The sequence below is a fragment of the Solea solea genome, chromosome 13 (genome assembly GCF_958295425.1).
Source record: "Solea solea chromosome 13, fSolSol10.1, whole genome shotgun sequence".
In the NCBI taxonomy this organism is placed as follows: Eukaryota; Metazoa; Chordata; class Actinopteri; order Pleuronectiformes; family Soleidae; genus Solea; species Solea solea.
Window position 1 is genome coordinate 5,369,903 of NC_081146.1, and position 13,675 is coordinate 5,383,577.

The following is a 13,675-nucleotide window of genomic DNA, read 5'->3' on the forward strand; positions in this document are numbered from 1 at the left end:
TATTTATTTATGCCAGCAGGTTCGCTCCACGTGACATCATGAAACGTGTTTCCTCCCAGATTCTCGATGTGCTGCCTCTTAACGCGAGCATCAGAACGTAATAACTGCTCTATCAGTTGCGACCAGCCATGTGTTGCGCTGATAATGACGACAGCGTCCATGTGTGCGTCTGCTTCTAAGGTGTGTTTACTTTCCAGGAAGAAGTGCTTGCCTTCATTCAATGCAATTATGACAATGTGTAGGCAAAAGCAACGTGCCGGCCTTGACTCACGACTTCCTGCTTTCTGTTCCCAAGCCTTTGCAAAAACTCAAAATACAAATCTTCATGTTGGTTTTCTTCACAAACCACAAAACATCCGCATGATTGTGAGGGAAATGAGACCATAGCCTTTGCTTCTCAGGGTCACATGTTGCTTGCAGACTTATTTTTATCAGTGTGGGATGAGGAGAGAGTGATAGAAAGAGATAGAGGCCTGAGATGACAGCTGTTTGACAGAGGGACAGCAGGAGGGGGTGCACGTGAGAGACATCGCATTTAAAAGACAGAAGAAACCCAGAGCAGGACATCCATATGCTAAGAATGAGTGAAACTCCAATAGAGCTTGAGGTAAGCTATGGTTGCTATTTTGTTATGAAGCTGTGTTTGCCATGTTCACATGGTAACGAGGCTGATGTGGGTTTTAGTTGCTGGAAACTGGAGTGAAGCCATATAACTCCAGTTATGAGGTTTTCAAATGTGGGGTTACTGAGTGAGGTCTGCACTGCTGAATAATGCTGGAAGCCAAAGGGCAAATAAAAGGAGCTTGTGTTAATCAGCATTTTCCAGTAAATGTTTACAAAGTAGCATAAACATGCTGCTCATATTATAGTTGTTTTTCCTTAAATGCTTTGGTACATTTCTCAAATTATCACTAATATTTGCACAGCAGCGTGTGCACTTCTTGAAAAACGTGTCCTCAAAGTGTGTGTCCTAATAGTCGAATACATTTCAAGGTGCTGTTGAAACAATATATTTTATCTTATGGGTTTTATTAAATATATCTTATGACTGTGACGTCTGTCTGAAACACCGGAAACACCGGAAGTGTGTGTGTGAGAGAGATTGTGTTTCTTATTTTTGTTCATTGCATGATATGAAGACAGTTGTGTTTTCATGAACCACGGTAAAAATAGCTGCTGCAGTGCAGTCTCTAATGATGGATCCTGATAACCTCACTAACTAAATACAGGAATAAAAGTTGCTGAGTCAAGTATCACATGTCATGTGTCAGCTGACCTTTTTCATGTAAACTATGGCTGGATTTTTAATGATAATGAAACACTTTTTCTGACATGATGTACTGTATATCTCTTTCAACAGTTACACAGAGTAACTCATTGCTGTATGTGAGAGATTGATAACAAGGGATTGGACAGGATCCACATTTGTAATTTACTCTATTGTTATTGTTGCTCTGTCAGCAGTGGTCCGGTTGAGGTCTGTTAAAAGACTGTGATATGAATCATAACAGTATGTATACACTATCACAGCTCAGTGTTGGATTAGACACCTGTTCTCTGTTGATAAGATGCACCTCTATGTGATAAAGTATGGAAATGGGCCCTCTGTCACCACTGTGATGTAGTCTATCAGTCCTTTGTGTGAATATACACTCACCAACCACTTTATTACGTACACAGGACACCTTATGAAGTGTCAGGACCTGGTGTGGTTTTACTTAACCTATCAGGAGTAAGGATGAGTAAGAATGACTGTGCATACTTTAGAATGTTGAAGTCATTGTTAAAGGTCCATTGTGTAACATGTAGGAAACATTATTATATATAAATGTAATCTATTAGCCATTAGTAAAAAAACAAAAAACATTTGGATTTTAATGCTTTAGAGGAAGCGTTACTAACTTTAGGCAAGATCCATTTTACAGCAGGCCATATGGAAACAAGCCACAGTGTGCATTTCATACAAAGAAAACAACATCGTCTCTGGTGTGTGAAGGCCACTGACGCACATGGGACTGGGAGGGGTGAGCAGAGGAGTCCTTGCAGTCTCACCACACTGGAACTTTAACTCTTCTGAAATGGTTGTGGGTTCACTCTGCACCTTTGTGCGGTTTATCAATTATATCATAATTAGGAAAGGTGTTACCAGATGATTAATAGGTTAGGAGGAAGAGGAAAAACACTCAGTAACACAAACTGTTTTTCATAAAATGCTCATAGACATCATGCAACTTGTGAAGAGGAGTTAGTGGTGAACATTGTTTAGGGTTGCAACTAGTAAAATGTCTTCTTTGGGCTTCTCCCTGTTGGGCTCTGTGTCCTCTCCCTTGTGTCCTCTTCTGTTACACTAACTGTCCTCATGTCCTCCTTCATTCTGTGGTCTTTGTATTTTCTTCTTGCCTGGCAGCTCCACCTTCAACATCCTTTGTCCAATATAATCACTATCTCTCCTCTGCACGTGACCAAACCATCTCAACTTTGCCTCTCTTATGTTATTCCTAAACTGATCAACCTGAGGTGTCCCTTGAAAGTGCTCATTTCTAATCCTGTCCATCCTGGTCACACCCAACGAAAATCTCAGCATCTTCAGCTCTGCCTCCTGCATCACAATCTCTTCTTCACCTCTCTTGTGCACTGTCCATTGCTTTGGATGGTTTAAACTCATCCACTTTCTCTACTCTCTACTCCTTGCATCTTCACCATACCACCTGTTCCACTTTTATTGAGTCTGACTTGCTCCGTCTAAGCTTCATTCCTCTCCTCTCCAGTACACACCTCCACCTCTCCAGGATCTCTTCCATCTGTCCTCCACATTCACTACAGATGACAATACAGTATAATCTGCAAACAACATAGTCCTGTCTGACTTCATCTGTCAGAAGAATATAAAAGACATTTTGCAAACATTTTGGCACCGTTGTTGTATCTAGTTTTTAGGATTTGGTTTAATTTAATTTCTTTTATTTATTCTATTCTATCCCCTCTTTATTATTATGTATTATGTTTCTCTAATTTCTGCTAGTTTATTTTGTTGATGTAATTTTACATTTATTTGCAGAAAAGTGGTAAATGTCATTCATTTAACGTTACTTCCTTACTTTCTTTCAACAACTAACACAGCATTGGGGCTAGCAATGGTCTGAATGGAGGTAAACTGCATTTATTTCTCTTACAATGTTAAACACGTCCTCAACAAGTGGTTAAAGCACTATGTTTTTCCACGTCTTACTTTTATTCTGTTTTTAAATTTGTATTACCTAAACCTTACACAAATAAGAGAGTTTGACTCTAATTTCTGCTAGTTTATTTTGTTGATCTTCTTTAATTTTACATAATAACCTATTATTACCTCTATGGAAGTGTTTAACATTGTCTTTTATATTCTTCTTCTGTCAAGCGGCACAGAGCTGACCCCAGATGTAGTCCCACCTTCAACTTGAATCCACCCATTACTCCAACTGCACACCTCACCACTGTCTAACTCATACAGTACGTCATCTAGATTCACAAAGATACAGTGCTAGTCACCCGGACCTTCTCTACACTTCTCCATCAACCCTCTCAGAGCAAACATCTCATCTTTGGTGCTCTTTCTTGGCATGAACCCATACTGCTGCTCGCTGAGCTTCACTTCTTTCCTTAACCAAGCTTCAACAAGTTGTGTTGTATTTTGTTAAACAATCTGCTCCAAATGTCCACTGCTGTCTCTCCAAGACATCTCCATATTTCCACAGGTATGTCATCTGGACCTCTTCATAGCTGCCCTCACTTCCTCCTTACTAATCCATTATCTCCCCCCAATCTGTCCTCCCCTCTCTCTCACTCCCATTTTCCTCATTCATCAGCTCCTCAAAATACAGATTTTCTTAGCACACTCATTACCATCTCTGCACATTCTTTCCAGCTCTGTCTCTGTGTCTAGCCAATCCATACAAGTCCTTCTCTCCTTCTTTAGTGTCCAGCCTCTCATAAACCTCACTATAAGCCTTTTCCGTTGCCACCTCTTTGTCAAACAGTTAGACTCCTGCCTGCTTAATCTGCCTTGCTGCCCCTCTTTCCACCATTTTATCCTTAGCTCCGCCTTGACATGCTTCCTTTTCTCAGTTTCCAATTCACGTGCTTCCTCTTCTTGCTTTCCTTCTTGGTTTTTCTTAGATTGCAACTACTGGAGTGGCTACATTTTGATTAAGGCCATCCGCTTCACACAGCTCTCAGAGTTTCTCAGTAGGTTGTATGTTTAGATCTTGTGTCACCTGCTCTGCATATTTGGAAGTGATTTGTTTCGTGTCAGGAGAGATGGAGGTAACCGCAACAGTGCACGACTGCAAACAACAAATATGAATGTAGTTTCAAGTATATTTGTTTTAAAATATTCAATTTCTACCATAAAAATAGTCAAATGTGAATACCATGTGGTATATTATATTGTTTTAACACTTGCTCTCTTCCAGCCTCAGCTGTCAATCCAACCACCATTCCAGCCAGAACTTGGGAAGAGGCTGAAGCCTCCTCCTCTGTTACTGGCTGACACTGAGCAACAAACACAGATTGAGCGTGAGACACACCAGCACCAAGCAAAACCACTGTGGATAAAACATCGAAAGCTGCTTCTCCTCTTGCTGGGCTTCTCCTTGTGTGCTGCCTTGGTAGGATGCATTTACATTATCTCTCGGAATCCTCAAAGCAAAAATCAGACAGGCCCTGGTAAGTCTCCACAGAGAGATGATGATGTAGCCCAGTAATCAAGTAAAATGAAGAACTTAAGAAACATTTTGTCTAACTTGTGTCACTCTTTCCCGTAGTGACATGTGTTTCCCCAGCCTGTCAGCAGGCCTCGGCCCGTCTGTCCGCGTCCGCTGACCCCTTCACGAAGCCATGCGACTACTTCTTGTTCACATGTGGATCTGACACCTTCACACCAGAGAGCAGGGGGAGAAGAATGGTGACGGACATTCCCGGATCTCCATGGAACTGGGATGGGACCACAGAGAGAGAAAACAGAGAAGTGAGAGAGGAAAAAATACTGGACAGGGAAATGGAGCTGCTGCAGTATCTGAGGGAGATTCTGGGTAAGAGAAATAATGACCTCTAACCTACACCACTCTGAGCAGTACTGCAGGTCAATAAAGGGTGTGTTTATGATATGAACTGTGTTTTCACAGAATCCCGTGATATCAATAATAGTTCAGCTGTGCAGAAGACCAGAACATTCTACCATTCCTGTTTGGACACAAGCTCTATAGAGACTGCGGGTGTGAAGCCATTCCTCACACTCATCCAGAAAGTACGACTTTCATATACTATACAACCATACTATATCAAAGCTTGTTGAATCTTCTTGAATGATATATATATATATCATTTTCATCCAACAGTCAGTGAAAAATTGTGACAAATAAGAATAATAATTAAAAAAAATATTTCTTGCCATATACATTTATTCTAGTATTGGTCAAGTGTTTGTGTTTATTATGTATTTAAAGTCTTGATTAGTGGAGCATGGATCACTTTTATATCACTCGTTTCACTTTGTTTTATAATTCTTTTATTTTATGTCTAATGTCAGGTCCAGTGTTGGGCAGTTTGCTATACTTAGAAATAATATTATTGCAATATTATTACCCCTTAATGAGTAGTATAAGAAACTACAAAGCAGTTATAAAATTATTTTTTTAATGCTTTACTAGATTGCAATTGGTTTATGTCCTTCAATGTTTGATTGTATTTACAAAAGTTATATTGGAATATAACAAGAAAACTTTTTACTTTCGATGCAAGAAATACATAAAGTAATTTAATTACTTTTCGACTAAAAAGTCATATTTAATAAGTAACTTATTGCTCTTCCAGGAATATCTTACACCAACACTAGTCATGTCAGGAAAATATGTGATAAAGATGTGTATGTCTTAAAACTGCAAAACAAATCTATCTGTGTGTACAAATACAGGGAGTAACAACTGTGTGTGTGTGTGTGTGTGTGTGTGCAGCTGGGGGGTTGGGCAGTATCAGGCCCGTGGAATAGGACTGATTTTAACTCCACACTGAGCACGCTGATGAGAGACTACGCCACCTTTCCATTCTTCAACGTCCATGTGGGGAAAGACCCAAAAGACGCTGCCCATGGAAAGACCAAGCAATACATACAGGCCAGTATGCATTAGGACTAATTGTAAGTACTAATAATGTGTGTTAGGGAGGAATGCTGCCACAGCAGAGAAGGCTTTGTGTCATTATTTAAAGTAGATACTGTATATGTACGATGTATATATACAGTATACATCCCTCAGAATTTAAAATGGTTACTGCAGTCCCACATTGTACAGCACGGTTGCCAAAGTTTATACTTATGTATACATAACTATTTGGTTCATTTCAGTGTGTCAGCAACCGGTGGAGATTGAGAGTGAAAGTGTGTCTGTCTGTCTGTTCTTCTCCCCTGGTTGAGACGTTTTTGAGAGGGGTAGTGGGGCTTTTTAGGTTTGGGAATGTTCAGCATTTCGTGCCCATAGCTGCAGCTTGCTGTGTTCAAGTAAGTGTCCTGTGTGTTGAAGCACTCCGAGCTGTGTTATTGGGTGGATGGCAGGTGGTTGCATAGCTGTTCAAAACCCTGAAACTAAACACAAACTGCACAATTGTAGATTTAATGTGATACATTTCTTACATGTCGCCCCAAAGTCTGTACTAAAGTCTCCTCTTTGTCAATAGATTGATCAGCCGGACCTGTTGATCCCGATTGAATGGAACAACGAGACGCAGAAGTCTCGAGCTAAATCTGAGGTTAATGTCCAAGCTCTCACTGACTACTAAAATCTTTTGATGAAGGCAACGTTCATTTATCCCATGTCTTATTTTCAATCCAGACACTGCGTCCCTTCTTGGCATTGTGTCAGCGGTACCTGGCTTTACTGGGTGCTCCTCCCAGCAGCAGCATTATGCATGTGGGCACATTCATGTCTCTGTCCTCTGAGCTCGCCGTGGCTGCTACGCCTCTGCAGCATCGTCTTTCTCAAGGCCAGCTGTATCAGCGTATGTCCATCAGGGAGCTACAGGTACAAGAGGCGAAAGGCTGGGAAACTCTACTATGTCTGAATCCACTTAATTAACTGATTTCTTTTTATGTCAATGCTCCCACAGATCCAGGCGCCTGCCATTGATTGGTTGGGTTGTCTACAGGCTATTTTCCAACCACTGCCCCTAGAAGAAAATGATCACATCCTTGTGCACAACCTACCTTACATAGTGCACATGTCCAGCATCATTGGAAAATGGCAGAACAAGCACGAGCTGAGCAACACGTAGGTAACAGGGAGCTCAAACATGCAAAAGAACCTTTACTTTGTTGTCAAGGTTCTTTTTGACCCCTTTGCTGACTCATTTGATTCCACACAGTGGTCCCCTTCAAACCTATATGGTCCTGAATCTGCTGAACACCCTGATGCCTGCATTGGACTCCAGATTCTCTGAAACTGCAGCAACTTTATCCGAGGTTGTGGATAAAAGTGATGGGGTGAGTCAGTCAACACAATGAACCATAACACAGTAAACATAAACCATATGTTTACGAACCGTTTTGTCTAAGTCATGTCTTCATGTCTTCTTTGTGGACCGACTCACCAGGTAGCTCCTCGCTGGAAACGCTGTGTGTTGGAGACAGAGAGAGGGTTTGACTCGGTCCTTACACACCTTCTCAGTGAGAGGACATCACACAAAGAGGTGAGGAGAGAATGTGGGGATTTAGAACATGATGAATGCAGAAGTGATGCTGAGAAACAGTTTAATCTGGAGTTTTATTGTTCAACAGGCTGAGGAGATTATTCATAATATCATGTCCACCTTCAAGTCTCAATTACACAAACTTAAGTGGACGAATCAGACGTCTCTCCAGACTGTTATGGAAAAGGTAACGCATAAAGCAAGAATTGATATTGTTCATGTACTTTGAACTGTGTCATGAAACATTCATGATATCATTTGTCCGCTGTCCAGGTTCAGTCTTTAATTCCAAGGACCACGCATGAGATCTCTAGTGAAGCCGAGCTTGATCTGCTTTTTTCTACGGTACACGACATTATGACGTAACAACAGATTTGGTTTTGAAGATATTACACTGAATGCAATACAGCTGTGTACATTAAAGAGATAGTTGAGGTTTTCTGAGGTATGGTTGCACAAGGTGATCAACACTGACTTTGCTGAGCATGCCACCAACGCCTGGACACCACCTTTTCAGGCTGGAAACTTAAACCTGTTAACTGTACTCTACTCGCACCAACGTACACAGAAAATCAGCAATGAATGCTGCCTCCATTAAAAAAAAAAAGAAGTAGTTTCCCTAGTGTGGGAGAATTACAGGTTTCCAAAGTTCAGTTTCCAGGTGGAAAGGTTTAACAATGAGATGAAGCAGCAAACATATTTTAAGATATCACAGACGTTTTATTAGGTGAGCCTTCTGCCAAGGGGCTACATGTGTTTTTCTTTAAATCCCTGCTGGCATGAAAGCAGTGCTGCACTCAGAGACATGATACGGAAGTCAGTGTGTCAAAGTATACAACCATACTTCAAAGAGCCTGAAGTCTCCCTTTAATATCTTATTTATCAACATACAGACATGGTCACTATTCTTTTAGATTTACATGAGACACACCAAGTATTTGGCCTTCAACTGCGACGTGAATGACGTTGACTTAACTCGTGTGTTTGCAGGCGTCAGTGAGCTCTCACAGCTTCTTCTCCAACTACGTCCAGCTGCTGTCCTTGTGGCAAAAGAGACGCAGAAAAGTCTTGAGTGAGCAAACCACACCGGTTAATAGGTGAGTGCTGGTTAAAATAAAATAGACAACAATTTCCAATCATTTGTTTAATGTTTGCTCATCTCTTCCAGTCTGTCTGTCACTCCCCTTCTCCTGGGTAACAAGCTCCTCTTTCCCATGGGAATGTTTATCCCGCCTGTCTTCCATCCAACCTATCCCAGGTAAAGAAATGGCCGGTTTTAAAAGCACTATATTAATATTAATATTATTTTATTTATATTGATCAATTTCTTTGACAAACAGGGCGATGAACTATGGTGTAGTGGGTTTCCTTATCGCCAAAGATATTCTCCACTTGCTTTTGCCCGACAGTAAGAGAAGCTCACGTTTGTTGTCTGATTGCAGTGTTTCTGAAATATACACATTGATATACTGTTGCCTGCGCTGTGACATGTGTGTGTGTGTATGTGTGTGTATGTGTTGTAGTTTACTCTCAGAGTGAGACGGTGCATGCTGTGGGGGAATGCGTGTGGACTCACTATCTCACAGTGACAGAAAATGTGAGAAGAGGTGGAGTGTTGTCTCTCTCTGTAGAGGAGCGGCAGGAGGTGTGGGTGCAGTATTCTGCACTGCAGATAGCACTGCAGGTGAGAAACCAGCTTCAGTCTGTGTGTGTGTGTGTGTGTGTGTGTGTGTGTCAACAACAATAAGCTCACAAATTCATATTTTGTCCATTCTGGTCCATTTAGGCTTATCACCAGAGTCTACAGACACGTCCGAGGGACACGTTCATCTTGGGTTTCTCACACACTCGCCTGTTCCTCTCTTCTTTTTCTCAGGTAATTTTTTTTTTTTTTTTTTTTTAATTCTTGCTTCCTTTCACCCCCCTCATCTTTTAATCTAACCTTCCCCCAGGTTAATTGTGACATTGACCTCTACCATGAGTTCATGCCCTTGGAGCCCTCCTTCTTGGTCACAGTCATTTGTGCCACATCTCACCTGTGTCCTACAAGCCTCCGGTGTCCCAGTAAAACCCAGCAACCTTTCTTACAAACATGCTGAAGAGACTTTCTGCTTTTTGTTAGTTAGAATTGTCTGACAAAATACTGACATCCATGTGTTGCTGTATAAATAAGCCAAGCTCACAGCGGATGTTGGTGAACTGTTGAAAGGATGAAAGTTTATCTACTGGTTGTACAAACACAGAACCACTGACATTCTTCTGTATAAGCCTTGATTGTTTTAAAGATGTGTTTGCATGTTTTGTCCATTGCACAAGCTGTTTAGTATTAATGTAAATAATGATTAAAAAGGATTTTTGAGATTTCTGTACAGAATTGCATCAGTGTGTAAGGAACAGATTACTGTTGTGTCTGCTTGTGAAACCAGTAAATCAAATGTATTTGTAATCACGTTGCTTTGTTCAGTTGTTACCAGTGAAAGACATTTCACTATTTTTCTTTATTTTATGCTCAGATTAAGTCGGGGAATCCTTTTTTTCCCCCACGGTATAATATATATGATATAATATATCATATTCTTACATCACAAATTATCAAGTGGTAAATGTTTTAATGGAAGTGTATTACAATCCATAGCTTCAGGAATTGGTTGCAACATTTGGTTATGGTACAAAAACATGGAAAGGGAAAATTTGGTAAGAAAATGAACGTATAGTCCACATGGTGGCTCATATACACTGAGCCAAATACATGTCTACGCTCGTCCATATAGTCCACGGAAAAACAGACATGTGACGCAATCTTTCTCCATCATATCCACGACGAGTCCACTGAAAAAGTGTCCATGTGGTCCCAACACAAGTCCATTCATCTGGTCACAGGACACCCCACACCTCCTCAAAGGCAGAGCACATCTTGGCACAGGTAAGCGCCGCAGAGAGCGGGTAGTTACTGATTGACACCGTCTTTTCTGTGTAGTCCACATTCACCTAAAAAAACAAACCAAAAAAACCCCCCAGAAAAGATCAGTCACCAACACTGCATTTAAAAAAAAAAATGCCGTGAATCAGCCGCCATGTAAAATGTAAACGCTGTTTCTCACCGCTCCATGTGCAAATGCTCCAATCACCACTGCAGCTGGTCCTTCTGGCACTACAGTCCGGGGACAGACAGCCTCTCCTGAAGAGAAGGAGGTGCTGATGCGAGGGCATCCGGGAGGCAGGTGGTCGGACACCGGGTTTTTAATCATCCTCAGAAGCTTCTGTGGACCATCAGCAGCTCTGACACTCAGCTTGTGCAGCAGCTGAACTGAGATGACGACAAAAAGAGGAAAGTAAGCAACAAAACGGGTGAGAAACTATGACACAAATGTCTAAGACCGATTGCCTACATATCAAAATATGTGCTTTATACACAATAAAGACACAACTGAGGTGGTATTTTACCCATAAGGCCACAGAAGCGGGGGAAGGTCCTTGGTATACGGGTCTGTGGGTTGATCTCGATTAAGGCGTTTTTCTCCGTGTGGATGTAAACCTGCAGCAGGCCTGCACGATTCAGTGGACTGTCCATCAACATCAGCAGACACTGCACAAGGCAAATAATATCACTATCATTATTATTCAGGAAATGTGTTATTAGTAGGAGCCAAAAAGGAAAGAAGTATCCACTTCATCTACCGCACACAAACAAATAATGCTACACAAGTGAGTGTGCAGTAACACACTGATACAACATACATCACTGTGGGGCTGCAACGATGAATCGATCATTTGATTACTAAACTAATCCTAATTTATAAGTGTATTTTTTATAATTCAAAAAAGCTCCCTGATATTTTGAGCTTTTTGAACATTTTCTGTTTTTTTTCCCTCCATTTAACAAAGAAATTATTAAAACATTTTCTGACCTTTTATGGACCAAAAACAAATGATATAGTTAGTTTGCCTGTATGAATATTTATACTAAGATATACATATTATATTAATAACCTGTATAAAATATTTTACCTACATTTTTGGAAGTTTGTTCAACTAAAGGCTGTTATGCTTTATAGATGAGTTTACAAATCAGTAATTACTAATCTTATGACTTTAATTCACCAGTGCATACCAATTTTGTACCAATATAATTAAAGCTGATAAAACCCATAATACAATATCATACTGTAATGGTGAACTTGATTATTAACAGTTTCAAGATGAGAATAATAAATACAATTAACTATACATTGCTCACCGTGTGTGTGAGTGTGATAATATAGTCACACAGCCATATAAATATAATTATATGGCTGAGCTTGAGACGCTGTAACATGAATGGGAGATTTCACAGTTGAAACATTAAGCCCTCTAGTGGCAAAACTGTGTAATAGAAATATTGTCTCTAAATTACTTCAAAATAGTACACTATACTGTTCTGCTTTTTCCTTCTTTTATCTTAAAAAATATCCACACAGCTGACATGGTTACTATGACAACAGTAGCATCTTTATTTCCTGTGTTTAGGGAAGCATTTGCATGATTATGTTTTGTTTACAGAATGCAACAGACTTACATTTTTGCTTTTTCTCATATTAGATTAGTCATTTTGACAAGTATCAGACTGACACTCTTCAGGGCTGTGTGAGCAAGAATCTGCTGATACAAATCACAGATCGTGAAATGTGGGGTAACGATCCAAGACTTTGTGCTGGGTTGGGGCTACGTGGGAGCTGAGCTCCTATAAAGAGTGTTTGAGCTCCCATGAAGGTAGTAAAATTGTCCATCTGTGGGGGGTTATGGGGGCATTATATGGTGCATGGGTGTGAACTGTCATACTGTCTCATTTCATATGTCATTTAAATAATTGTTGCAGTCTTCATGATATAATTTACCAAGTAGTGGACTGTTTGTGTGTTATTTTATTTTGATGTCAGTTATTAGAGACCCCCACAAAGTTGAGATTATAGCTCAAAACCTGACTTTGTGATATAGAGAGGTTTTCCCCCTTCAAAATAATAAGAAAAACTCTCACCTTTCCCTTTTTAAGCAACCAATAAAACACATTTAAATAAATAAGTTAAAAAATGGATTCTAAAAAAAGTTGCATTGACAAAAAGCAACACATAAGTGAGTACCTGATGTGTGATGTCTGGTCTTATGTGTCCTGGATTTCTTCCACTTTTGACGATCATATTTTTGTGCTGATCACAGTTTAACAGCTCAAAGGTTTTTCCAACCTGGAAAAACAAAACAAATCAATCAGTTCACTTGATTCCACACACATAAATCAATACCAATGTGTTTATAGAGACACATGTTTGAAGTTGACTTTAAAAGTACTTCCGTATATAGAATATATGGTGTTTTTGTACGTATGGCGTCATTGGTTCCAGTAGTTATGACAACAACACAGTGAAACCTTTACCTTGACCGTCTCTAACGAGGCTCCCTCCAGAATAACCACCAGTCTCCTCTCTGCCATGCGCGCGTGTAGGCCGCGCATGTATTTCACAGGTTTAGGTTCATATTCATCCAAATGTTCGAAGCCACGCTTGTTCTCAACTGGTTCCGCCATGTTGCTTTCTACGAGACTGTCGCAGGCGGTGTGCGTCAGAGCATACGTGCGCGTTCACGAGTGGATAGTAAACGCATAAACGTTTTTATGTTTTTAGTTTGCTTATCATTGTTGCTATTTTGAAAACAGAAATAAAGTGTTGTTGAAAAATAGTCATCTATCTCTAATTCTGGAAACTAGGGTTAACGTATGTGACACTCGTTCATCTGTGGTCAAACTGTTTGACGCTGAAATTCAACGCCCTCCTTACAAAGGCTGTTACGGTAAAAGCCTGCGAACCAAAGAATCAAGCTGATTTGTAAGGATATCTACATCCGTTTTTCAAAATAAATAGATGTCATAGATGTCCTGAACACAACTGTGTCTTGTCCAGAATTTATGGAAAGCTTTGATTGTATTACA

General features: G+C 40.3%; 2 protein-coding genes across 3 annotated transcripts; one reads left to right on the forward strand and one right to left on the reverse strand.

Moving 5' to 3' along the window:
* The first annotated feature begins 59 nt into the window (after positions 1 to 59).
* Positions 60 to 10,031, forward strand: kel (Kell metallo-endopeptidase (Kell blood group)). Of its 2 annotated transcripts, none has more exons than XM_058647238.1 (18): positions 60 to 607; positions 4,452 to 4,704; positions 4,803 to 5,069; positions 5,163 to 5,284; positions 5,991 to 6,149; positions 6,709 to 6,780; positions 6,864 to 7,052; positions 7,138 to 7,298; positions 7,393 to 7,510; positions 7,621 to 7,716; positions 7,805 to 7,903; positions 7,990 to 8,061; positions 8,707 to 8,813; positions 8,885 to 8,974; positions 9,057 to 9,124; positions 9,240 to 9,400; positions 9,503 to 9,592; positions 9,669 to 10,031. In XM_058647238.1, exons 1-18 carry the CDS (start codon positions 572 to 574, stop codon positions 9,813 to 9,815), a joined length of 2,307 nt encoding a protein of 768 aa, XP_058503221.1. In that variant the 5' UTR covers positions 60 to 571; the 3' UTR covers positions 9,816 to 10,031. The 2 variants fall into 2 exon arrangements, with proteins under 2 accessions (XP_058503221.1, XP_058503220.1); XM_058647237.1 differs by lacking the exon at positions 60 to 607 and adding an exon at positions 2,266 to 4,302.
* A 274-nt stretch (positions 10,032 to 10,305) lies between these two features.
* Positions 10,306 to 13,305, reverse strand: emg1 (EMG1 N1-specific pseudouridine methyltransferase). Its single transcript, XM_058647242.1, has 5 exons — positions 13,124 to 13,305; positions 12,834 to 12,935; positions 11,161 to 11,302; positions 10,818 to 11,023; positions 10,306 to 10,704 (listed from the first exon to the last, which is right to left on the reverse strand). The coding sequence occupies exons 1-5, from the start codon at positions 13,271 to 13,273 to the stop codon at positions 10,591 to 10,593; spliced, it is 714 nt and encodes a 237-aa protein (XP_058503225.1). The 5' UTR covers positions 13,274 to 13,305; the 3' UTR covers positions 10,306 to 10,590.
* Positions 13,306 to 13,675: the final 370 nt, after the last annotated feature.